Source organism: Agelaius phoeniceus, chromosome 9 (genome assembly GCF_051311805.1).
Source record: "Agelaius phoeniceus isolate bAgePho1 chromosome 9, bAgePho1.hap1, whole genome shotgun sequence".
Classification (NCBI taxonomy): domain Eukaryota; kingdom Metazoa; phylum Chordata; class Aves; order Passeriformes; family Icteridae; genus Agelaius; species Agelaius phoeniceus.
The window spans coordinates 2,208,132-2,234,621 of record NC_135273.1 but is presented as its reverse complement, the minus strand read 5'-3'; the positions used below and the strand labels follow the sequence as shown (position 1 = coordinate 2,234,621).

Sequence of the window (26,490 nt, the reverse complement as noted above, 5' to 3'; positions counted from 1 at the left end):
CCGATCCGGTACGGAGTAAAGCTAAAAGAGTCCCTCTGCCCGGTGCTGCTTGTCGCGGCCGGGCGGGCTCGGTGCTGTTCCGCCACCATGGCTGTTGCCGGCAGGCGCGGGCGATGCCGGCGGCTCCCGATCCGTCTGTCTGCGCGGTTCCTGGGGCTCTGTTTTGGTGCCTGGCGGAGGGATACAGCGGGGCGGAAGGGGGGGCGCAGTGCGAGGGCTCGGGGGCCGGCGCGCGCGCGCGGGAAGGGCTCAGTCGGCGCCGCGCCGTGCCGGGAGCGCGCCTCGGACGCCGCCACACGGGGCCCCTCAGCGGCCGCCAGCGCTCCGGCTGACCCAGGTACGGGTGGGCTGGCGGGGAGGGGAGTAGGGCCGAGGGGACGCGGCTTTGGGGTGCCGCGAGGAGGACTTGGGCTGCCTGACACCCCGCTTCTGTGGCCACCTACCCCCTTATGGTGGATCTAGCCCCATGCCGTGGTGGTTGTTGCCCCTTCTCCCCCGCTGTTTACCTGTCCTGCGACCGCCTGAAGCCTGGGCTTATTAATTTCTGCTCCTGTGGCTCGTTTGGCCTGTAGGAGCTGGTGGCTGCCCTGGGCAGGGCGCTCCTGCTCCCGAGTGTTTGCGTGCCCTGAAGGCTGAGGGACCGCCGGCTTCCCCTCCAAGTAGTGTCTTGTTATCTACGAGTGTTTTAGCGCATGAAACCCACCCAAAAATTCCGTGAGAGTCTCTATTAACTGCATTTAATTGCTATGTTTTACCTTGCTGCTTTCAAATAGAGCGTTAATAAAGGTGCTTCTTTGAGGCTCGCTTGTGGTACTTATACATTAAATAATTAATTGTATGAAAATATATGAAAGGGTATCTTCTTGCGCTGTGGGTTTGGGGTTTTTATGCCAGTGCTGTTCCTCCTCCTGTCGTGATCCGTGCACGATCGCGACAGAGCTCGGGGGCTGCCCAAGCTCCAGCCCCTTCCCAGCTGTTCTGCCGCTGCTCCTGGGAGCTGCTCCCTCTCCCCTCCTTTTCCAGGAAAATATAACAACAATCAGCTGCTCTCTGCTTTAAATTCAAATCTGAGAATTCCCCACGGGTAAGAGATTGAGAGATTTAGATTTAGGTGAAGAAGAGAGTTGAGTTTTTAAGTTGTTTATGGGACAAAGTCTGTGTTGCTCCTGAAGCTTTCCAAGGTTCTGATGGGTAACAAAAATCACCTGAATACCAACATTAGTCTGGCAATTTATATAAACATATTCCTAATTTTTACACAGAAAACCACGTTAAAACAGCACTGACATTCTTCTGCTGTCCATTAGAAAATATCTCATCTCTGGTACAAAATAAAGCATAAAAATTTACATCTGTTTACTTTCATAAACACGTAAATCATAATTAGGATGAGTAATCTGGGTGTTTTTTATAGGTAAGGTTCCTTACGTTCAAAGATGCCACGCTATGGAACAATCGTTGTCATTAAAAGGAATGGGACTGATGGAATTGTTTTTCCTCTCACCTCAACTTCTTGTTTGTTTGGAAGGTGAGAATTTGCTTGCATACATTGAAATAATGAGTGTTTTCCTACAGGTGATGTATTTTAATGCTTATTTGCAAAAAATAAACATGTATTTAGCCACGGTGTACAGAGGAGGGAAGGTGATGCTGGACTAGGGTTAATGTAAGAGTAGAAAGTTGAACTTTATTTTATTACTGCTTTTTGTCCTTTCCTTGCCAGAAGTACTTCTATTTATTGATTGATTTTAAAGTTATGGCCACAGGAAATCAGGGGAAGGGATTAAAGGGGATAAGTGATAAGACCAACAGCAAATAAAAAGCATTAGAGATTAGCTTAAGAAAAGGACAGAAGGGAAAAGTCTGTACATTTATAAACATGTTTTAACTCAGTAATAACTTCTTAGAAGGTAGAAGTTGTTCTGCAAGTGAGACCAAGGTCCAGGTACCTGTTGGCAGTCTCAGGTCAGAAATGTAAGCCTGAGAATGACTTTAACAGCTCATTTTGTGTAAAAATATTCCACAAGTCTCAGGAGACTCTGGAGTAAGTTGATCCCATAGCCCCAGCTGTGCTATAGCCATGTCTTAGCTTGTTGTGATCTGCTTTTTTCAGTTTGGGTGTTTCCCTGGTTTTCTGATCTCAGCTCTCTGCTGCTGGAGGAGTGTGAGCTGCTATTTTGTACCCCTTTAAAAATACTTAGGTAGTTCATTTTCCTCAAGCTAGACACATCATGCTGCTGTACCATTCCTAACTACAATGTTGGGAAATGCCCTCATTCTCCCAGTGTTTGTGTGGAACTGAACCTTTTTTTTTCCCCCCCAGGAAATCAGAATGTGACATCCGCATGCGGCTGCCCTGGGTGTCCAACGAGCACTGCCGGATCGAGATCAACGAGAACAAGGAGGTGAGCTGCTGGTGTTGCACTGGGGCATGCACTGCTCACTGCACCCCTGCAGGTCACTCAGGCTTGTGTTTGCTTTTCAGGCAGTCCTGACCAACTTGAGCTCAGTGAACCCCACGCAGCTGAACGGGGCTTGCTTTGAGCAGCCCGTGCCCCTGAGGCACGGGGATGTGTTGACCATTATCGATCGTTCTTTCAGGTGGGTGCCAGCCTCCTCAGTTACTTGATTCTAGAGTGGAAATAATGACATTGATTTCATATTTCTCTAGAAAATCTATTCATCAGAAGGCAGGACTGCTAAAGTTATCTTTTGATCGCTTGTATTGCATTAAGCTAAATCAGTGAAGATAGAATTGTTTAGAGACATCATTCTTATTTTGTTTTAGGGGGAAATTTAAAGTGGTTTTAAGTTGCTAAAGCCTTTCAAATGGACATGTGTGCACTGTTGGGAGGGGGCAACTATTCCTAGGTCATTCCTCTTAATAACCAGAATTGAGTCATCAACTATTTGACAAAATATGGTGTTTTAAAATATTTTTTCAGGTTTGAATATCCTCTGCAATCAACACCGAAAAAGAAGCGTTCCAGGTCTCCAAAAGATGAAACTCTGCAGGTAACTTTGTTGCTGTGGGTTTTTTCTTTACAAATATATTGGTAGTAGTGACATGGTTTTATATTTCCTTGTTCTGTTTTCTTATTAAGAGAAATTATACTTTTCTTATTAAAAGTAACACTTCAGCCCTAAACTGCCCTTCTGTCTTAAAATACAAATCAACTCTGATAAATACTTTGAAAAATTTAGTAATTTTTAGTCTAAATTTTAGTCAAAAATTGATCTCTTTTTGGTAATAGATAATTAATTCATGATGTCACTAAGACAGAGCTATAAATCTTCCACTGAGTTTGGTAAGAAGGGGACGTTCAAGTGTTTTCATTCTTATTTTACAGCTGCTTTGACAGCTCAGAATTCAGATGATAAAACAGGACAACCTTCTCCCCTCTAGGGCTTCAGATGTATTGGCCAATGTTAAATATTGAAAAGTTCAAGCATTTAGTTTGAATACTTTAAAGCTTGTTTAGGGTCAGTGCATATTCTCTTATAAATAGGTTTTTTCAATGTAGAATTGGAAGGTGAAGTATAAAATATTTGTTGCTCTGCTGTAATGTTGTACAAATTTACAGGTTCTTCATGTTCAGCAGGTGGCAGAAGTGGAATTATTACACAAACAACCTCCAGGAGCTAAAAGTCTTGATGCTTCAGGTTGGTGCCTGTTTTATGAGGGCTTTGTTTGCTTTTACCCCCTTAACTGCATTTATTATTGGCATTAGAATTAAACCAAAGTTAAAAGAGGGGAGAAAAGGCATTTTGAGACCTTCCAGTCTGAGTGCACCTTGCTGTGTCAGTGGTGATATCATGTTTAAATGCTGTGAATTCACCTTAGACTTGAAAATTTAACTGCTCTGCTGACCTACAGCTACACCTTTTTTTAGCAAATGTGGCATTGTCTCATGCATTCTTTCCTAATGAAAGTTTGAAACAAATATAATTTTGGAGGTACATGGTATATATTGAAATAATTGTTTACAGGAACTGTTTCCTGTAGAACCAGAAAAATCCAGAGCTGCTAATTCTGGATAATTATAACCCAAAGACTGCTTAAATGCCAGGACTTCACCTTCCCATCCTTGTTGTCTTAAATAATCCTGATTTTCAGAGAAGGCTTTTTATTATCATTTCTGACATTTTTGTCCCACTGCAGAAAGCCCCAGCTGCTTCCAGGTGTCCCATTTCAGTAGATCCTGGCTGACCTGGATCTTCCCCCTTGGGAGGGAAAATAAGGAATTTTTAATCTGTATTTATGGAACTTTTATTTGTAGTTCTGCAATTTTAAAGTAACTCTGTGTCTGTGGTTTTGTTTTGCTTTGCTTTCTTTGTAGATAATGCTGAGTGTGAAGAAAAAAATGCCAAGGAAAAGAAACAAACTCCAGAGAAAAATCTTCCTGAAGCTTTCCCTGTCAAACTCCAAACACCCAAATCTTCACAGAGAATACATCATGTTCTTAAAAAGCAAAATGAAATGTCTCCCTTTAGTAAACTCTATGAAAGTGTGAAAAATGAGCTGAAAGTGGAAAAACCTCTGCACAGGAGAAGTTCCTCTCAGCAAGCTGCAAAAGGAGACCCTGGGAGTGTTCTGCCAGAACCAAGTGCTCCCATTTCATCCCAGAGTGGTCTTTTTGATCTGGGCAGCCTGGCTAAAAGAAAGGAATCAGGCAGGATGGAAAATATTGAAAAATGTATAATTGTGAGACAAGAAGTAGAAAACAGCCCAGGGTTTAACCAGCTGCCAGCTGGGGGGAAACCTCCCAGGAGGAGTTTTAGCAGGAGTCCTCGAGCTCCCACCTCCAAGGAGGTGTCAGGAGATAGCAGTCAGAGTCCATTGCAGGATCCCAAGGGATTAAGGACACCAGGCAGGTCCAGAGGTGCTGCAGTTACACCCAAAGCCAGCAAGGAGAACCAGAGGAGCTCCCTGGTGTTGCTGGAGCAGTGCTCCATAGAAAGGTTTGAGTGTCCGGTTCCACGGGCAGCGTGCAGCCCCAGCGGCTGCAGTGCTGCTGCAGGAGCTCTGTGTGTGCTGAGCACTCCAACAACAGCCAGGAGGAAGAGTCCTCGCTCTCTGCTCGTGTCACCTCCCAGAGAAAGCTCTGGGATGGACCCTGGAAATCCTGGCACTCCAAGGACCCCACGGCGTGGCTCACTGAAACTGAAGTCACTTCCAGAGATCCCAGCTGGAGCTCCAAGGGAAGATCCAGTGTGCAGAATTGAGAACACACAACTGCCTTTGCCAGAAGGGGAAAGCTTAAAGCAAAGACAAAACAGCAAACAACAAACACCAGGAAAAACTGCCCAAGAGGTGCTGAAGGAAATCTGGGATCAGGCAAACCTGGATAACTCAAAGGTGGCACATTGTGAAACCCCTGCCTCTCTCTCTGATTCCAAGAGTCCCAGAAGAAGCAGAAGAGAAAGTAAAGAATTCTTGGACAAAAGTGCCCATTCAGAGGCATTGGCTGCAGAAGGGATGTTGGCATCTCCTGCTGGTCAGACACCTGGAAGGAAAAGGGGGAGGCAAAGGAGCTCTGGAGGGCTGGCTGAAGCAGCACTGGAGCCAAACACTGCTCAGGAGCAGCACAATTCAGGCAGAAAAGCCAGTGGGACTCCAGCAGAGCTGGCCATGGACACGTGTCACCAAAACCAGGATTTGGAAGAGGCTACAAGACCTCGGAGAGCATCAGGCAAGAGATCTCCTGGAAGTGCTGCTGAGCTGAGGGACACTGAGCCTGGCTCAGAAACCAAAACTTCTGGCCTCTTGCACGGAGAAGACTCAGGTAAATACATTGGATTCCCTGCCTTGTTTTTCTATGAGAGAAATTCTGTAGCACTTCCCTCAGAATTCTCCTACTTGGGTAAAATGTGGAACCAATTACTGACACAAGTTGTAAAATATTTATCATGGAGTTACATTTGACCTTAACAATACACAATATGTATAAAATATCCTGGATTCAATTTATTTCCCTTTAAGGTAAGTTTCTCTGGGTTTGTTTCCAACTTTGAGATGCACAAGGAAAGGTTAAAATGCTGCCTTGGATTCTTGGATATCTTAAAAATAATTTCAAATTGTTCTTTTCAGGCAAGACAAAACGAATCTCTCAGAAGAGGAAAAGTGGTGAAACCCTCCCTCAGACTTTGGGCAAAAGGAAGAGAGTGTCCTTTGGTGGTCATCTGAGCCCAGAACTCTTTGATAAAAGTTTGCCTCCCAACTCTCCCCTGAAAAGAGGAGCCCTCCCTGCCAGGAGGAGCCTACCCCATGGAAACTCTCCTCGGGCTGTGCTCAAAAAGGCTCAGAGCTTGAAGCACTTGATAGATCAGGTAAATGTTCAGAGTAATCAAGTTGCTGAGTCTGTTACTGTGATCAGAATTTAGAAATTCTATTATATATGTATTTATTCATTCAAAATTAGTAGTAACCCTTTTGTGATGCATGCTGGTGTCACTCATGAGGGTTTGGGGATGCTCAAAGAATCAGCAGCTAAAACAGGTTTATTATTATAAAGTGAAAGTACAACCAAGTTCATTGGCAAGGTCACTACTACTTTCTGGATGGGTAAAACACCAGGAAAAGCCAGGCTAAAACTTTAAAATCAATCAATCTGAAACTAAAATGGACATAAAAAGATTTAATTGGTGGCTGAGGATGGATGAAGGGTAAGGATGGGAAAGGGTGAGGATCAAAAGTAAAGGTAAACCCTCCTGCCCAACTTAGCCCAGGCTTGATCAACAGTTCAGGAATCACTTATCATTCCTGAAAAAGTGAAATCCAAGTCTCAGGCAGGGTTTGCCTGGACTGATCACTTCTTTTAAAAGAAGGAAAAATCCTCCATTTACTAATTTTTTTTTTTTTCCCTAGGAAGAGAAAAAGTCACCCAAAAATTCCCCGGCCCAGCAGTCCCCAGGTGCCTCATCCCCCGTCTCAACACCCAGAATCCCTTCGTGCTCTCCAGCCCCCTTCAGGAAGGGGCGTTTCTCCATCTCCCAGCCCCCCACTCCCTTCCCAATTGCAGAGGAGAAGGATGCTGGCACACAAGACATGGATCCAGAGGGGAAGAGTGGTGCCCAAGGGAAAAGCCCAAAATCTCCTGCTGCTGCCCAGGATGCCAAAGCCTTGGTGGCAGGGCCAGCTGCCAGGTCAGCCAGAGGTGCCCAGCTGCGCCTGAAGGGCTCTGCCATGAAGGGCAGAGGTGGGGCTGTGGCTCTCATCGGTGCCAAGAGGAGAAGTGGTGCCTCCAGTGCCAATTTATTAGGTTGGTTTCAATAGTTCATTTTTAATACTCACTTTCATGCTTTAAGGTACAGGAACCACACTGGAAAAGACTTGTTTTGTTATGCAGAGGCTACCAGGTCATTGATCAATCTTCTGAAATCTGCTGGCCTTATTGGAAGTGCAAAGTGTTGCATTTTTTTGTTCATAAAGCACATTTACTAAAGCATCTATGAACATAATTAAAGACAAATATTAATGTTCAGAAGTTTTAAAATGGTAAAATTAACATTCTCTTTGCAAGGTTATAGTCGTGATCTTTAAAATCTGTCAAGTTCAAGTAGTGTTAAACTAAACTGTGTTTATCACATCACTTTTGTTTTGAAAAACTTAACCCTTTATAGAAATGCAGCTTTACTTTGGTTATTTTGTGCCTTGTTTTTATCCAAGGCTCACAAACTTTGTCCAGGAACTGGGGTGTATCTAACTACTCAAAGTGGTACATAAGTGATAGAAATAAAAAATAGGATAATAACTGGGTGTTCCTTTCAAATCCTCAGAATTCCCAGTGTTGAGTACTGATTTGAAATAGTTTTGACAGCATTGGAAGCGGTAATAGGGGAGTTCTGGTTCTTCAAGTTTTGACTTTTGAATAAGCTTTGAAGTAGGGTGTATTTGTCACCTGTTGTCATCAGTTAAATCAGTTTGACAAAGTCCAATTCCCCATTCACCCAGGAATTTTTATTACTTTATTGTTCTGTCCATTTTAATGGCAGCAGAGCTCTTGACAAATACCAGTGGCATTCCATTTCTCACCACCTCTGTAATGTGCTTTTTTGATATCACTGCATCAATTCCTTCTGTAATATGAAAAGCACATCACAGCTCTTAAAAATTTCAGATCCAAAGTAAAACTGTTTCCAGAGCTTTTTTCAGGTAATTTCCTGGATGTTTGGCATTTTCCTCTGCATCCTGCACACCCTGACAATGTCAGCTTTTCAGAGTTCTTTTTATTTACAGACTGACATAGCAATTCTGACAAGAGAATAGCAGCATCCTTTTCTTGGATGGAAAAGGAACAGCATTCCCCTTTTCATCTGTTTTAAAGAGTCATTTCTTTTATATGATCCCTTTGTTCTGATAGCTTTTTTTTTCCTGAAGTAAACAAGGCAGGTGTCCTACAACTTCCAGCTTCATTTATTCCACAGCTGTAATTCCCTGCTCCCACTGCTGTGTACAGAATGATGCTGTGATGAAGATAACCTTGCTTTGGGAATTTGGGGAGTGTGTCACAAGGAGCAAGTGATACAAGAAAAATTATGGGAAGTCTGTGTAGATCTAAATTCAGGATAAATAACTGAAATTCCTCAGGAAGGTGGTGAAAGAAACTTCACTTAGAAACAATTTCTCTTCTGTTGTTAAATCTCACCAGAGTAAAGCTCATCTATAATGAACAAGGCAGAAAAGCTCATGGCAAGTTTTTTGTTGGGGAAAATGAGTTCCTTCCAAAAGAGAGAGGAAGGAACTGAGTCAGTGTTCAGCTGTAGGATCTGAGCTGTGTTTGACACTGTATGAAGCTCATTGTTTCACTGTGGAAAGCCACACTGGGTACTTGGAGTCTTCTTAAACTTCAGCTGAAATTGGATTTTCAAATTGAGAATATTTCAGAGAACACTTCAGGTGTTATCAGATAATAACAACCACTTTCCTCTGCCAGACTGCAGAAAATGTATTGGAATCATAAATAATTGTGAACTTCCATTTACACAGCTGAGAGTTAAATTGGTTCTTTCTCCTTTTCTTCTAGTTGCAAAATCTTGGGCAGAAGTGGTAAAATTGGGGGTTGCAAGACCACAGCCAAAGACTGCTAAAAAATCTGTCCATAAAGGCAAAGCCCTGAAGAGATTAAAGCACCCACCAAAGGTATCCTTTTCTTTCTTACGTTGCTTTGTTTTATTTTCTTGCATATCCACCAAGCAGCCTGGATGGATTTTGATTGAGAAGCTGAGCTCTTGGTGTGATGTAAAATGGGAGTCAATGTCTCCCACAGCATGTGGGAGATGGAGGTTTGTGCAAAAATAATCACAGAATTAGTAGGGTTGGAAAAGACTTCCAAGATCTTGGAATCCAAGCTCTGATGATAAAAATCAGGCAGGACCTGCCTTTCCTAAACTCAGGCTGGCCAGACCTTCCAACCCTCCCTGGCCCTGGACATCCTCCAGCCTTCTGGAGCCTCCCAGTTAACCATGACTGGTGATAAATTGTGGAAGGAGCTTGGCCAGCTCTTCCACCATCAATCTTTGTTTAATAACTGTTTGGTTTGGGGTTTTTTTTGGTTTTTTTCCTTTTCCCTCTGCAGACTCCAGAGAAGAAAATAAAAGGTCACTTCAGCACAGGTCATGCAGAGTCACCTGCTACCATAGTTGTAGGTAGAGCTTATTCCACCACAGTCAGGTCAGCTGGACACGTCCCTAAAGTGGTAAAAAATCCCAAGCTGAAGCTCAACATGGATATGGATGAAAGTTTCACAGGTGAGATTTCAAAGTCTGTTGCTTCATCTGCCTGCTGTGCAGTTCTTTTGTCAAAACCTCTGCTCATTTCCCCAAATGTCATTTCTAGGGGTGCCTGAAATGTTCCAAACCCCAAAAAATCAGGGAGAAGGAACACTTCCTTTGGCCACTGCTCAGAATGCTGATGTTACACCACCATGGGCTGCAGGGGACATTTCTGACTTGCACACTCCTGAGGAATCTGGTAGGTTTGATATTTTAAAAAAACAATACTGAGGTATATTATGGGTTAGCAGCAGTCTCAGCCTAGGCAGATTTAACTGAGGTGAAGCATCCAGCAACCCATGAGAGGAACCATTGAGATTTATCAGGTATTAACAGAAATTGTAGTTCCAGTTAGTTTCTGAGTAGGATATTTTATTATTCATTCTGTTTGGCATGGAACTTCAAGCTGCTGATGAGACATCCAGACACTGAATGCCCAATGCACATGTTTGGATTTCGATTTCTAGAAGGGTGTATTTGAATTTGATGATTTTTATTATGCAGCAATTAAAATACTTGGGTTTTCTGCTTAATTTATTTTCCAAATGACATAAGTCTACTGCTTATTTCAGGAGAGATGATGGTGTCACCATTAAATAATTCAGATGCTTCAGAGCACAAGCAAGTGAGTCCAGGCATATTCCACCTTCTGAGACAGGAGTCATCTCCATCTGTGTTTGATGAAACAGCCACAAAAACTCCTGAAAAGAGAAAAGCTGTGCACAAAGATACTGTGGATAGTTTGGCAGTAACTCCAACAAAACCAGCATCTCTGGTGAAATCAGGAAGTAAAAGGAGGACTCCAAAGCAGAAAGTGGAGCCAGCTGAGGTCATGTCAAGCAAAAGGAAGATTTTAAGGACCCCTGAGCAAAGGTCGGAACCAGGAGAGGCTTTGTCAGGTATCAAGAGACTCATGAAGACCCCAAAGCAGGAATTGGAGCCTGTAGAGGTTTTGTCAGGCATCAAACAGCTCTTGAAGACTCCAGATCAGAAATTGGAGCCTACAGAGGTTCTGTCAGGCACCAAGCATCTCTTGAAAACCCCAAATCAGAAATTGGAGCCTGTAGAAGTTTTGTCAGGCATCAAACAGCTCTTGAAAACCCCAAAGCAGAAACTGGAGCCTGTAGAGGCTTTGTCAGGCATCAAACAGCTCTTGAAGACCCCAGATCAGAAGTTGGAACCTGTAGAGGTTTTGTCAGGCATCAAGCACCTCTTGAAGACCCCAAAGCAGAAGTTGGAGCCTACAGAGGTTCTGTCAGGCATCAAACAGCTCTTGAAAACCCCAAATCAGAAATTGGAGCCTGTAGAAGTTTTGTCAGGCATCAAACAGCTCTTGAAAACCCCAAAGCAGAAACTGGAGCCTGTAGAGGCTTTGTCAGGCATCAAACAGCTCATGAGGACCCCAAAGCAGCAGCTGGAGCCTGAAGAGGTCCTGTCAGGCATCAAACAGCTCTTGAAGACCCCAAAGCAGAAGTTGGAGCCTGTAGAGGTTCTGTCAGGCATCAAGCACCTCTTGAAAACCCCAAAGCAGAAGTTGGAGCCTGTGGAGGCTTTGTCAGGCATCAAACAGCTCATGAGGACCCCACGGCAGAAGCCAGAGCCAGTGGAGGACCTGTCAGGCATTAAGCAGCTCCTGAGGACCCCTCAGCAAGAGCTGGAACTGGTCACTGATGAAGTTGCCTTGAAAAGGTTGCTGGAGACTCCAGTAGAGAGCAGAGAAGCAGTAAAAGCTGTGCCAGCTGTGACTTCAGCCAGGAAAAGCCCAAAGCTGAAATCCCAGCCCGTGGAAGACATGCTTGGCATCAGCCGCATTTTCCAGACACCAAAGGAGAAGGTGCAGCCTGTGGAAAACATGTTTGGAATTAAGAGATTGATGAAGTCTCCTAAAGAGAAATATCAACCAGTTGAGGATTTTGTGGGGCTGCAAAGGCTCATGGCAGAACCCAGGCAGAAATCTTCTGATTTTGAAGTGGACTATGCTGGAGTGACTGAAATGTTTGGTACCCCAGAGGAAATGAAGGTAAAATACTTCAACTTTTGGAAAGGATGTTTTTAGATTTTGAAACCTGTGGTTGAAATGCATTTTGACTTCCTGGTATGACACTTTCTTCTATCTTGCAACATTTTTTGGGGACAGCTGCATTTGTATGTATTAAAATGGATTTATTTGAAAGGACCTGTCACAAATGACTGTTTTGAGGTTAAGTATCATTAAAAACAGGCTTAATATAAAAGTGATAAGGTTAATATAAAATTACATTGCCAGCATCTCATTCACCATTCCACACTGACCACTGCAAGTAGGAGAAGTGAAGTTCTCCAGTTAGTGGGTCAGGGTGGGTGATGTCTGTGCCCAGCCTGCTTTGTTCTGGTGCTGCTTTTTATTGTGACAAGAATCTTGATCTTCAGTGGAGATGTGCTGGCATCACTGCCAGTATCATTTCCTGAAAAAATTACTTTGATTCTCACATTCCATAGGTAAAATGCTGAGTATCCTTGGGCTTAGTGCTTAGAACCACAATAAGACGCTACAGAACACTCAATTTCTCTTCAGTACCCCAAGTTCCCTTTGAGCACTAATTTAGGCACTTCTCAACCTCTCCACAATGTTGTCTTTCACTTTAGATGGCAATAATTGAATTTGCTATGTTTGTGGGTTTATATCAGATAAATGGATGATGCATTTATAAGACTAATTGATTTAATTTGTAAGAAAAGAGTTTCACAAACATTTTTATAAATGTTGCTGTACATTCATCTGGTTTTGGTTGGCTCCATAAGTTCTTGTCCTGTCAGACACACATTTATTGGTTATCTTTTATTCCTTTAGGTCAGATCAGTAAATGTTATGGATTCTCAGGGAGAAATTGCACCTCCTGGTTTTAATTCCAGTCATAAACATGGTAAGTACAAATATTTTGCTTAGAGGAATAATGAATATATAAATCATAAATTTTACCATGAAGTTCAAATGTTGTTTAAACCTCTCTCAGTGAGCTCAGCTGTGTCCTGAGCTAAGATAATTTTTTCCCTTTGACCTATTCAAATAAATTAAACAACTTCAGTCAGAAGCCTGGCCTTTAATCTAGGAATTGGTTAAATATTTCTTTATTTATTGTATGATTTGTTTGAGCAAGATGCCTCTGTGAGGAAAATGGAAATACTCAATCAGGCACAGGAATGTCTAATTTTTGTTGGTGCTCTTTGCCCTCCTCTAGAAGAGAAAGGAAAAGTTTCCCGAGGTGAAGATTCCCAACAGAAGGACTCAGCTGGTGAAGAGCAGCCTACCCAGAGACCCAGAAGGGGCAGGAGGGCTGTGCCTCCTGCTGCAGCAAAGCCAAGTGAAAATGGTGTGAGCTTAAAGGAGTTGCAGAGTCCTGAAACCCAAGAGGAGATGGGAGTGATCACACTTGAAAACAAGGGAAGAGGAAGGAGGACAAAGCGTTGCATGCAAGAGGTGGCTCCAAAGTGCCCTGATCAGGAAGGACTTGACATTGTCTCATCTGTGGAACCACCTGGAGCTGCTCAGAGAGCAGGGGGAGGTAAAAGGAAAGAGCTGAAGGAGTTAAAACATCCAAATGAACATCTGGAGTCTTGTGTTGAAGATTCCTCAGTGCTACAAAAAGCACCTGCAAATACCCAACAGAGTTTGCAGGACTGTGGCACCAATGGAACTGAAGGTGATCCAGGCACAAAGAGAGGAGCTGGAAGCATTCAGGGTGAAATGTGTCAGCTGCAAACAGGTTTAAATAATCCTGATAGCAAAGCTGCTGCCAGTGGCATGGAGGACAGTGAAGAAGTGCTCCTGTCACTGAGGAGGAGGTGCAGAGGAGTGCAGAGCACAGAACCAGTGATTCCACCAAGAAGAGGGAGACGGGCAAGGGATCACCAAGGTAAAGCAGCTTCTCCAGGAGAGCTTCATGGAACAACCAGAAAGCTTCGTAAAGACCCGTCCCCAAAGGTTTCACAAAGACAGGAACAGGCTTGTGACAAAACCCCTGAGGCTGTCACAGCCCAAGAATCTGAAAATGGCACTAAACTTGAACTAAAGGCAACAGAGAGAAGAGTTACATCTCTTAGAAGTACTAGAAACAGAAAGCACTCAGCTGAAATAAAAGCAGACACTTGTGAGGTCACACTTGAAAATACACAAAACATTCAGAAAACTGAGGAAACATCAACTGAAACTGATGCTGAAACACAATCCCACGTGAAAAATAAGATGAAAGAATCTCAGGGATATGAAACAGAAAATGCTCAGGAAAATAGAACAGAGGCAGCTCAAAGATTAAAGGCAGAGTCACCTTCTGCAGAGACAAACAAAATGCCAGTCAGTGCTCAGAACATGGAAGCAAACAGGGCTAGAAGCAGGAGAGGCAAAAAAGACTCTTTGGAGCAAAAAGCTGAGGAATTTACTGAAAATGTGAACAGCCTAAAACCAATTGCTCCCAAATTGAAGTCAGAAGTGGATGAGTCTTCTCTGCAGGATTCTGTGGGCTCTGTTTGTGTCAGTGCAGCCCAAGGCAGGGAGGAGCAGCCCAGCCCAGGTGCCCCGTCAGTCCCAGCTGCAGACAGTGCCAGTCCTGCTCAGGGCACTCAGAGGAGGACCAGAAATGAATGGGGAATACTTAGAGCAAAGCAAACTGAAATCCTGCAGGGCAATCCAGCACCAAAAAATGCAGTGGTGTCTAGAAGAGGAAGAGGTAAAAAAGTTAATTTTCAGCTTGAAGAAAGCAGTTCCAAAGCAATTGAAGGAAAAAGTTTACCTGAGGGTGATGAAGGGATGACTGACAAAGACAATCAACATGAGAATTCCGAAAATCTTCCTTCACAGGGAAGGAGGGGCAGGAGAAAGCAACCTGATTCCATCCCACAAGAAGCTAATCCTGCCTTTATGGAAAAACAAACATTAAGTGCAGATCGTAGGAAAGATGAGGCTGTTGTACAAGAGGCAGGATCAGCTTTGGAAGCTGCTCCCTCTTCAGCAGAGGACAATCCACCGAGGCGGGGCAGGAGGCGCCAGGTGGCTGCAGCCTCACAGAGCAGATCTCCTTCTGTCAGAACGAGACGTGGGCTGCTGCTGGAAGGTGATGCTACACAGGTGGCACAGAGAGAAGAGGGAAATGCAGCTCTGGGTAATAACACTTTACAGGCAAAAGTGAATGCACCAGCAAGGGACAGAAGGAAAAAGATGGATCCAGCAGCAGAGGCAAGAAGTCCAACTCGTCTCCAGGGAAAATGTGGCTTGTCAGAGACTAAAGATGAGGGTACTCAGGAAGAACCAAGTGTGCCTTTGGAAGCAGTGTCCTGTGCTAAGGAGAAGGCACCAGGAAGGGGCAGAAGGAAAGAAGCTGCTCTGGCATCACACACAACCAAGTCCATCTCTCTTCGAGGGAAGCGCAGGTTGCCGGCAGGTGAGGGAGAAGAAGCTCCCAAAGAAGAGCAGAATGTTCCCTTAGAAACTTGTGATCCATCTGGAAAGGAAAATCAACTGAGAAGAGGCAGGAGGAAGGAAACTGCCCCCTTGATAGAAACCAAAAGTTCTATTCAGGGAAACCAGGTCCTGCCAAAACGAAGTGGTAGAAAAAATAACAATAGGGAAGCTAAAGAGAATTTGGACAATTCTTCCCAAGAAAATATGGAGCTTGTACAAGAGAGCTTGAGGCAAGCAACCACTTCACTGGCTCTTAGTCCCACCTCACTTCAGGGTTTGCCAGAAGATGGCAAAGACGGAATTCCTGAAGAAAAAAGTAAACTTTTGGATGTAGCTCCACCTGCAAAAGAAAATCCATCAAGAGTGGGCCGGAAGAAAACTTCTTCCACTTCTGAAGAAACAATTTCCACTTCTCTCAGGGGAAAACCCAACCTGCCCAGAGGCAGAGGTCAGAAGAGGGTTCTTCAAGAAAGTGAAGATGCATCTCCAGAAAATAATCCCTGCCAAGGAAGAACAAGGCAGTTGAGAAACAGTAGGAGGAAGGTGGAGGTGTCATTAGAGGCAGCTACTTCTGCTTCTCCCCACAGAAGCAGTGACTTGCCAGGAAGTGGCAGCACTCTGGGAACTCAGGATTTGAGTGGAGCATCCACTGGTTCTGAGGAGAATCAGCCAGGAGAAGGCCAGGAGGGTGCCCCTGCTCCACAGGCAGCTCCCACCTCTCGCAGGAGGAGGTGCCAGCTGCCAGCAGAGGATGTGCCACCCAAAAAACTAAAACCAGGTGAGGCAAGGCTTGGCTTTCTCTTGAAGGTTGGATGAGTTTGTAGATACACCAATTGTGTGCAGAGCTCTGGGGCTGCTGATGGAGAAGATCCAAGATCTCAGCTCCCTCAGCTGCTCCTGGGGCTCTCCCCAGCTCCATTCCCTTCCCTGGTCACCCTCCAGCCCCTCCATGTCCCTCCTGAGCTGAGGGACCCAAACTGGGCCCAGCACTGGAGGTGCCTCCCCAGTGCAGGGGACAATCACTGCCCTGGTCCTGCTGCCACCTAAAATGTCCCCTGGAGTTTTCAGCTTGACTTAAGAACTCCCAATCAGAAAATATTATCAAATGAGTGCCTTGAAGTAGAAATGGCAGCAACTCTTTGGTGCTGCAGCAAGGAATTGCCTGCCATAAAACTTGCTCTCTTTTCATTTTTGCAGGACTTTGGTGTTGGTCCTGTTTTAGTTTCACGTATCAGTGGGAGGAATTTTAGCTAAAATGGCAGCTAATTGGTTTTGGTGCTCTCATTAATGTTAACCTACTTTCAGAAATAGCTGTGAATCCTCAGGGATCCAACTTAAAGGATATTGGATGTGCAGAAGTGTGGGGTTGGTATTTGGTTTGTTGAATTCAGAGATAGAATCTTTGGAATGTTGTCATTGGGGACATTTCCTTTCAAAACAATGTAGGTGAGGATGGAATTTTGTGGGAAATGTTTGATTGATGATACAAATTGTCATTTTTTCCATGTGCAAATAGGGAATGATGAAAATGGGTCTCTCCAAAGAGGAAGAAGAAACAAAACTAAACTTGGAGAAGAGGATGCAAGGGCAGCTCAGACCACTGGAGGGATGGAGAGGAGGACAAGATCCAGCACAAGAACAAGGAAATAGCCTTAGGAGTCCCAGAACCAGTTTTTAAATCAATTCAGTAATTCCAATTACAGGTTTTTTTTTAATGTGAATTGATTTGCACTCTGATTTTAAGCTAAGATTTTTGGTAATTACATGGTTGCTTTGCAAAATACATTTCTTAATGTGTCTACAGATAGGAAGTAGATCTTTAGTAGCTTTGCCAATATGTGGTGGTTCCTAAACCATGGGGTGCTTGTGCAAAGCTGCAAACATAAATTCCATTTTGTTTACCAGTGTTTCTCTCCTTTTTCCTGCTGATCAGTACAACAATCAGGAAGCCATATTACTGCCAGCTAAAACTATTTTCTGCTGAAATTTTCCTATGCTTAAGTTTTATTTTTCCTTGGAGTTCTGTAAATATTCTTTTTAAAAAAAAAAATAGTTGTATTAGCAGAAGTATTATGCTAAATTTTTAATAAGTTTTTTTTAAAAAATTAAATTTGTATTGAAAAGTGCAGGTTCTGAAGTCATTAAACTTGTAAACAGTTTGGCACTTGTGTGGTTTTTTGGTTTTAAGGATGCTTAAGAATAATTGCTGCTGTCCTACGAGTTCATTTCTAAGGTTCATCCTCTGATTGATGTGGTTTTCAGACAGAATTTTTAAGACTTTTACAGATAATTTGTCTTCAAGGCTGGGGGCTTCTTCAATGCAGAAACAGAGAAAACTCAGCCTGGGCATCAAACTTGTGTGCAGTTGTTAGACCTGATTTAAAATCCTTTGTTGATGTGGTGTGTGAGGAGTTGGGGATGGTTCTGCAGCAGAGCAGTTGGAATTGGAATTGTTCAGGTTGGAAAAGACCCCTAAGACTCCAAACTTCAGATCTGATATAATATTTTTTTTTTTTAATTTAGGTCAGATTTTTTTTGCTTGTTTGTTTTATATCATGTGGAATGTGCTGTACCCCCATCCACAGAGGGTTTTTATTGAATTATAATGCACTCTTTTTTTTTTAATTACTTAATTCTAGTGTGAAAATTCCCAGTCTGTTTGTACATCCAGGGTTGCTCCATCCCAGGTGCAGAATCTGCTACTTTCCCTTGAACTTCACATGGTTAAATATGAGAATTGGAATATACTATGGTGGGTGGGGGCGTTCTTTTGGTTTGGTTTGGGGTTTTTTGTGGCTTTTTTTTAACCCTGTTTCCCAATCATGACATTCCTAGAACTTTAACCCTGAAATCTCAGAGGAGAAAGGCAAAATTTTACCATCTCCCCTAAATTCAAAACTGTCTCCTTTGTGTAAGCAATGCCATGGTTGGGAAATACAGGGATCCACAGGAATATTTTTCTGGTTCTAAGAAGTTGTTTGAGTTTTTTTCTCCAGTCACTCAGATCTGTCCCTTTTTGGCTTTTAATCCTAGTTCAAATCTAACAAAGCTTGGATTAAATGCCTCATTTCTCCTCCAGAGCTGGGGTTTCTCCCCAAGATGGAATTTGTGGATAAACTAAACTTGAGGAACATCTCCTGAAGTAAATTCTCCTTCTCTAGTATCAAAAATCAGGAATTGTCTCCTCTCATTGCCACTTTCCCAGGTGCCTCACTGAGCTGGTCTCGAGACTGGGAAGGAATCCTGGGCAGAATCTCCTCTAAGGTGGGCAGAGCCTCTCCCTGAGGGATTTATCCCACTGATTCTGTAGGAATTTCAGAGATATCCCTGAGGGATTTATCCCACTGCTTTTGTAGGAATTGGAGAGATCTCCCTGAGGGATTTATCCCAGTGCTTTTGTAGGAATTTCAGAGATCTCCCTGAGGGATTTATCCCTGAGGAATTTATCCCACTGCTTTTGTAGGAATTTCAGAGATCTCCCTGAGGAATTTATCCCACTGCTTTTGTAGGAATTGGAGAGATCTCCCTGAGGAATTTATCCCACTGCTTTTGCAGGAATTTCAGAGATCTCCCTGAGGAATGTGTCCCACTGCTTTTGTAGTAATTTCAGAGATCTCCCTGAGGAATTTATCCCAGTGCTTTTGTAGGAATTGGAGAGATCTCCCTGAGGAATTTATCCCACTGCTTTTGCAGGAATTTCAGAGATCTCCCTGAGGAATTTATCCCACTGCTTTTGTAGGAATTGGAGAGATCTCCCTGAGGAATTTATCCCACTGCTTTTGCAGGAATTGAAGAGATCTCCCTGAGGAATTTATCCCACTGCTTTTGTAGGAATTTCAGAGATCTCCCTGAGGAATTTATCCCACTGCTTTTGTAGGAATTTCAGAGATCTCCCTGAGGAATGTGTCCCAATGCTTTTGCAGGAATTTCAGAGATCTCCAGCTCCAGACCCAGTGTCTGTAATGCCAGGAGCACACGTGTGCTCTGCAGATCTGTGCAAGGCCAGATGTGTTTGGTGAAGAGCTGGACCAAGGAGGATGGGAATTCCCAAAGCAAAGCTCACTTGTGGAAGTCTCTCAGAAAGTGATGCTGCTGCTGTTGTGTCACTTTTGGCAGTGTCTACAGCCAGCCAGGGAAATCAGGAGTTCAAGGTACGTGGCTGCTGCATTTTGTTGTATTTATTTGCTTGTGGGGACCCTGCAGCCACCCTGACCTGGGCTTTGCTCACTGTCCAGGATGTTTCCTGTGGTCTTTTGTAGAACTGGTATTTAAACATGAATTCCTGTTGATTCAAATTTGATAAAGCTGTATTTTATTTTATAGGCAGCTCCATTTCCACTCCGAGGTAGATAATTCTGAGGGAGAGCTGAGATGAATCTTTTATCTGAGGGGTCAGCCAAAGAAAACAAATCATTTTCCTCTAGGAAAATTTCCAAATTATTTTCTCTGTAATTTCTGTAGAGCTACATCTTCATTGTTGGTTGTGTGGCAGCACAAATTAAAAAAAAAAAAAGGAAATGGTAGGAAAATTTCATTGCAAACTTTCTCCATTGTCAATCTTTTTTATTTTTAATCTGGGCTGATGATTTTCCTAAGGAAAGAAGGAAAAGAATGGGACATAAATAACATCAGGAAGCAGAGGTTTCTCTTAGCTATCCATGATTGTTCCTTGCATTTACAAATTGCTTTTATATCTATGAATTTATTTACAGCTAATTTCTCCAGTGATTTTGAGTGAGTAGTAAAGAAGAATGAGCATTTTAAATTTTGTGTAAATATACAGAGCTGCCTGTTGATGATATTTAATCTCACAGCCTCATTTAGGTTCGAAAAGTTTTCCAAAACCATTGAGTCCAAGGCCACCACTGTCCTGTGTCCCCAAATGCCACATCCTCATGGCTTTTAAATCCCTGCAGAGTATTTATTATTTAAGCAGGAGCATTATTTTTCCAGAGGTTTTGGTTTGATCCTCCTTTTGATGGCCTTGTCACCGCTGTGCTGTCAATTGTCACCGATCCCTGTGGGAGCCTCCATCTCTCCTCTCAATTCCATCTCCACACTTATTAAAAATAGATGGACTCCCTGCTTCCACTACATAAATAAGGTTGAGAAATCAACCTGATTGTCACAGAGAGTTTCAAAACCTTCAAAACTTCCTGACAACAAAACTGGATTTTAATATTTCAGCCCTGCCTTGCCATCACTGCCACAGCCCTGCCTGTTCCTGACAGTCTCTTTCATATCCAATTTCCTTCCAGGCTCCTTGGCTTGAAAGAGTTCCCTGACAGCAAGACAAGCTGCTTAATTACATGAAATGTGGAAAGAAAATGGTTTGAATTTTGCACCTTTTGTCTCCTTCCCTGGCATTCCTGCCCTGCCCTGACCCAGAGCTGTGATGCTGTTTTGGGAGAGCAGTTGTTAACCTTGGAGCTGAGCTGTAAACACCCCCAGAATTTTGGGAAATTCTGTAATTTCCCAAAGGCTGGGCTCTGATGGAGGCAATTCTCAGAGATGAACAGAGAGCAGGTAATTTATGATCTTTGAGGACATTGTCTCCATAGATTCCCACTCCAGCTTCCTTCCCTGATCCTTTAGAATATCATTTATGGCTGGTACTCAGAGGAGGTCACAAAAAAAACTCCTGGAGACAGGTGGGAACTCCCATCCTTTAAAAAATTCCATGTGAGGTTCCCTGCCACTCCAAAAGTCCTAATTAGTGAATATTCTCAGGTTTGCCAACAGAGTCAGGCATTCGTGGATAAACTAAACTTGAGGAACATCTCCTGAAGTAAATTTTCTTTCTGTAGTACTAAAAAAGGTAATGAAAACAACTGGAAATTAAATATCAGGGGTGTGGGGTGATCTGGGGGTGTTTGATGGTGCTCAGGTGGAAGATGTTGATGTTTTTGTGGCTCTCTGAGTGGCAGGTAGGTCAGGACTTGTCAGCTTGTGACAAGAAATTAACACTAAAAATTGGGAAAAATCAGTGTATTTGAAAGCTAAAACCCCTGTCCTATTCTGATCTTCAGCATTATAAATTTCCCTTTTTATGTAATGAATTTACGCAAATTCTCCAGATTGATTTTTTTTTTTTTTTTTCTCCAGAAGGGATTTCTAAATTCCAGTAGAATGCAGGATTGTGCATGGCTAAAATACACCCTTGTAATCCCAAAGTTTGATACCACAACTTTTACAGGACACATGGCAGAAAGAGTAAAACTTCCTACTGCATTTCACTGAAAATAATCAGTTTTATCAAGAGATAAAACCAAATTCTGCAGCCAGAATGTGGAATTCAAGGTGGGAAACCATAAAACCATGACAGAAGTGCTTCAATACCCACTCACTGCTGATTCTGAGCAGCAGCATCCAGATCACCCTGCCCAGGAAATATTTTCAGCCAAAGCCAGAAGAAATCAAAGCACTTGGAGGCAAATTCTCCTGTGTCTCTGTGTGTCAGGGAAGAAACACTGGCAACAAATCAGTGTTTTTAGTGCTGCTATTAGAATTATCTGAATAAAGTGACTACATTTTAAAATTTATTTTATTAAGATACTTTATTAAGATATTATTTAGATTTTATTAAGATATTTTATTAAGATAAAAACCTTGCCAGAATGTTCCTCGTGGCTTATTTTCCCACCTAAAATTGGATGGATATTTAAAACAAAACCTGAGTGAGAGGAGTTTCGCTCCTCAGTGTTCATTAAGGAATTAAAAAATCTTATTTTGACTTCAGCAGTTTAAAATCTGCTGATTCAAATCCTTCAACACAAATATTTCCAGCTCCAGGAGAGACCTGGACTAAGTGAACTTCAGCACTTAGAAAGAGGAATTTAATCCAGTTTAACCCAAGTTTAAACTCAAGTTTCAAGCTGGACAGACACAATAATTTGTTGGAGTTGTTTTCTGTTCTGGTGGAACATGAAACTTCTTAGCAAGAAATTGCAGCTCTTTCATGAAACAAAAAAAACTTATGATTTCCAGAAAAATACCATTTTTGCTATTTGTGGTAGGAGATCAAAGGACTGCACAGCTTTGCTGCCATCTGAAAAACAGAAATTTATTTCTAAATTTCTCAATTGAATTCTAAGTAGAAGTTTATTTTTCAAATGATTTTTGTTAATATTTAGCTTTCTCATAGAAATACTGTTATAAAGTAAGTTATGTCAGTATGAAATTATTGTAGAATCTTTTTATATTTAATATTCAGCTTTTAAATTTTTTTGAATGTCATTTTCTTCAGTGAGAGGATCCCATTTTTAGGACACGATGGAATGAAATTTGGGATTTTGTGCAATTTAGTTTTCCAGGCTTCTTGGTGGATGAATGTAAGGAAATCTTAGTGGCTACTGTGTGGCACAGGAATGAACTCCTGATTTTCTCCTCTGCTCCTTCCAGAGGGAGCTGCATCTCCATCTGGATCTGATGCTCTCAGTTTTGCAGCTCTGGAGGTATTTTAAATTGCAATGTTTGTGAATACAGGGAATGATGCTGCCTTCACTGCCCTCAAGAAGGTCAAACAGATTTTTTTTAAAAACCAGCTAATTAGAGCTGTAAATTAGATTAGACCAGGCTCTTCTTAACCACCTGAGCATTTATCCTGTAAATCTCCCCAGAACCCACTGCCATCAATGCTTGTTTTTCTTTGAGGGGAGATACCCCACCAGCTGACCAAAACTGTGCTGGTGAACTTTGTAATTAATATTTTGCCTGTGTTCCTAAAACTCTCAATGACCTATTTTTTAAATAATGGGAAATGAGAAACCCCTCTAGGAGGGTCAGGCAGATCAGAAATGATCCATGAGGCAAGCGAGGGGCCAAATCCATTTTAATTGAACCTGCTGAGAGCATCTCCTCAGTCAAAGCCTGAAACTAAGTTTAAAACTAAAGCTGAGACTTTTAGGAGCTGGACCAGGTGAAAACCCACCAGCTTTTTTTATTTTGAAGCCGAATCCTGTCAATTCACCAAAACCCAGCTCGTTATAGATATGCAAATCAGCCCTGCGGTGCCTTTTGGGGTGTGGGCATTACTTTGTAGCCCTCCCGTTGCAATGTGTGATTAATCCCAGCCAAGTCAAGCCCACCAATTAGCACCAGCTCATTTTCCTCCCTTTCCAGCGTGTGCCTCCTTTGTTGCACTGCTCCACGTTCATTAGTTGGTGCACCCCGTGCCAATTAGGCAGCAGAGGCACTAATTTGATCATCTGGAGAGTTGCCTCCCAAGATCCGCGGCCGTTCCTCCAGGGCGCTCCAGCTCGGCTTGGGGCTCCCATTCTCCCTCTGGAGAAACCTCCTGCTTCCATTAACTGAAGGGAAAGCCTTGGTCCTCAGGCAGAGCTCAGCCCCACTCCTGGCTTAATGAGGGAACCCTGGGCAGGGCTTGGCTGGGGACTTCCAAGGCTGAGGTGGCTTCTGAGAGAGCAGGAACGGACACACGGACACCACCATCCCAGCCCACCCTGCCCAGCCTGGCACAGCTTCCCAGCCTCTGGTATGGCTGTGCTGGGCCCTAGGATCAGCTCTGGCCATGGGATCAGCTCTGGCCATGGGATCAGTCCTGGCCCTAGGATCAGTCCTGTCCTTAGGATCAGTCCTGGCCATGGGATCAGTCCTGTCCCTAGGATCAGTTCTGTCCTTGGGATCAGTCCTGTCCCTAGGACCAGTTCTTGCTATAGGATCAGTTCTGGCCACAGGATCAGTCCTGTCCCTAGGATCAGTCCTGTCTGTAGGATCAGTCCTGTTCCTCTGATCAGCTCTGGCCCTAGGATCAGCTCTGGCCATGGGATCAGTCCTGTCCCTAGGATCAGTCCTGTCCCTAGGATCAGTCCTGTCCCTAGGATCAGTCCTGTCCCTAGGATCAGTCCTGTCCCTAGGATCAGTTCTGTCCCTAGGATCAGTTCTGTCCCTGGGATCAGTCCTGTCCCTGGGATCAGTTCTGTCTGTAGGATCAGTCCTGTCCCTAGGATCAGTCCTGTCCCTGGGATCAGTTCTTGCCATAGGATCAGTCCTGTCCCAAAGGATCAGTCCTGTCCCTGGGATCAGTCCTGTCCCTAGGATCAGTCCTGTCCCTGGGATCAGCAGTTCCCCTTGGACAGCTCCCGTGTTTCCTCAGGACACCACTGCCCTCACCAGCACAGCATCAGGGAGGGATGAACATTCCCAGGAGTCAATTTCTTAAGTGATGTTGGCTGTGGCACCTATTTGGTGGAATTAATGGAATTCTAGAGTCGTTTAGGTTGGAGAAGACCTTTGAGTCCAGCCATGGGACCAATTTCCCAGACCTGTCCCTTGCTGTGGTTAGCAATGCCCACTCTGAGCTTGCACTAAAACCGACCCTAAAGAGAAACACCCCCTTTGCCTTGCCCACCATTGCTCCCCTCTAATGCCAACTTTTAAAAACCCAAATTCCCTGTTAGGATCTTGGAGCAGACCTTGCCTGGTGAGACAGGACTCAGCATCCAAATGAGGTGAATCCTCCTGGAAGTTTGGGAGAGCCCAGCCTGAGCAGTCCTGACCAGTACCAGGCTGAAAAAAGAGCAGCCTGTGAGTGGATTTAATAACTTCTCATATTTAAAATTGCCTTGTCATTTGAGTAATGAGCTCTCTGTGCTTTCTGCTGGAAAAGATTACCACAGAGCTTTGGTTTTGGTGGGGTACCCACTTGGGCAGCCCAGGTGTGTTGCTAACTGAACCCAAATTATTAACCTTAATACAATTTTTAAACAATTATTAAGCTAATCGGATGCAAATTAAACAAAATGAACCTATAAATATATGTGTTTTTCAAATTAGTAATTGGATTTTTTGATGATCTTTGGCTTGACATTGATAAGCTGCTTCTCATAACAGTCTAATTAGGCAATATGTAAACTTTGGCATTCGGTTCTGTCCTAGTGGCTTTTTCAAATGATGTTTGTAAAATTTGCAATTTCATATTACAGATTAAAAATTAAAAACTGCAGGAGGCTAACATTAAAATGAGAATTCATTTCATGGAAAGCCCTGTAGACAAAATTCACCCTAATAGAATTGTGCATAAGGGGCTGCAAATCATGATCTATAGTTACACAGGGGAAGGCTTGTCAAAACCAGTATTGTTGGCCTGTAGTTCTATTCACAGTATTAAACCCATCAGTGGAGTCACTTTGGGGAAAATGCGAACATTATCAAAGAACAGTAAATTAGCAAGAAATTAAAGCATATACCCTTGCATTTCCAAAACAAAAGATCCCTTCATTAAAAACCTTTCATCAGTGGTTTAATATTCATAGCAGTAATTTGCATAACTAAATCAGTTTTCACTGATGAGAGACGACCAAAGTTTTTTTTTTTTTTTAATTTTTTTTTTTCTTCACTAATTTCTTTTTTGAATGAGCTCTCTAGTTTTTTGATTAAAATTTCACACCAGTAGTTGAGCAAAATTGAATACATGACTTCACTGTATTTGTGAGCATCCTCCTTTTCAAGCCCGGGGTTAAATGCTGCTGCTGGGTGAAAGCAAAGCCTGGGCTCGCTTTGTTTACCCCTGTGTCCCCATCCCCGTGTCCCTGCCAAACCCCAGCCCCAAACCCCACATTTGCTGGGGTTTCGTTGCCTTTTCCACCTCTCACACCTGTCCACAAACACAGGGGGTTGGTACAGGTGAGGCAGGAATAAAGAAAAGTCATTTGAGTGCACGTTAAGAACTTTCTCTGAAAGTAAAACCCTTTTTCTAAGTCCTTTTTTATGTTTTCCAAGGACCAATTCCCTTGTGAGCAGGGAGGGAAGAGGAAACAAGTTTGCCTTAGGGAATGAGGACAGAAAAGTCTTTTTCAGTGAAAATCAGTCTTTTTTTCAGAAACTGTTTCAAGGTGTTGATGGTAAGACTTGATGATCTTTAAGGTCTTTTCCAACCTTACTGGTTCTATGTTTCTGTGTAAAATAAATGGATATTGTGCTGGCTGAGCAGCCTTTACTAGAAATTATTTTGGGAAATAATGAGATTTAATTCATTAAGAGATACAGAGAGCAGCCAGTCATGCAGTATTTACATGTAGGCTCTCTGGGCAGTGATTCATCCATCTGAAATAATCAAATTTATTGGAATTCTGACATGACCTCAGTCACAGAAAACAACTGTAATAACAATTAGCAAAGACTTCATTTCTCCTCTTATCCAAACTTTTGGTGATTTATTATTACAACTGGATAGAACTACTTTAAAGACTTTAATCTTTCCCTTTGCACCCATAATTATTCAAAGGAGCGATCTCCCAAAGTGTTTCTGCTCTAACCAGCAA

The 26,490-nt window shown here is 43.1% G+C and overlaps 1 protein-coding gene across 1 annotated transcript; it reads left to right on the top strand.

Annotated features, from left to right (window-relative positions):
- The first annotated feature begins 242 nt into the window (after positions 1–242).
- On the top strand, positions 243–17,214 carry MKI67 (marker of proliferation Ki-67). The gene is made up of 16 exons (XM_077182767.1): positions 243–337; positions 1,415–1,528; positions 2,324–2,405; positions 2,486–2,601; positions 2,946–3,015; positions 3,585–3,663; positions 4,341–5,786; positions 6,092–6,330; positions 6,869–7,262; positions 9,027–9,142; positions 9,579–9,750; positions 9,839–9,973; positions 10,347–11,794; positions 12,605–12,677; positions 12,993–15,986; positions 16,725–17,214. Exons 2-16 carry the CDS (start codon positions 1,437–1,439, stop codon positions 16,856–16,858), a joined length of 7,590 nt encoding a protein of 2,529 aa, XP_077038882.1. The 5' UTR covers positions 243–337; positions 1,415–1,436; the 3' UTR covers positions 16,859–17,214.
- The last annotated feature ends 9,276 nt before the right edge of the window (positions 17,215–26,490 follow it).

Bases quoted from the DNA above. Each gene is read 5' to 3' on its own strand.
- MKI67 (XM_077182767.1), top strand. From the start codon at position 1,437: ATGCCACGCTATGGAACAATCGTTGTCATTAAAAGGAATGGGACTGAT. The intron at 5,787-6,091 runs GTAAATACATTG...TGTTCTTTTCAG, and splicing joins CTTGCACGGAGAAGACTCAG to GCAAGACAAAACGAATCTCT. The intron at 12,678-12,992 runs GTAAGTACAAAT...GCCCTCCTCTAG, and splicing joins TAATTCCAGTCATAAACATG to AAGAGAAAGGAAAAGTTTCC.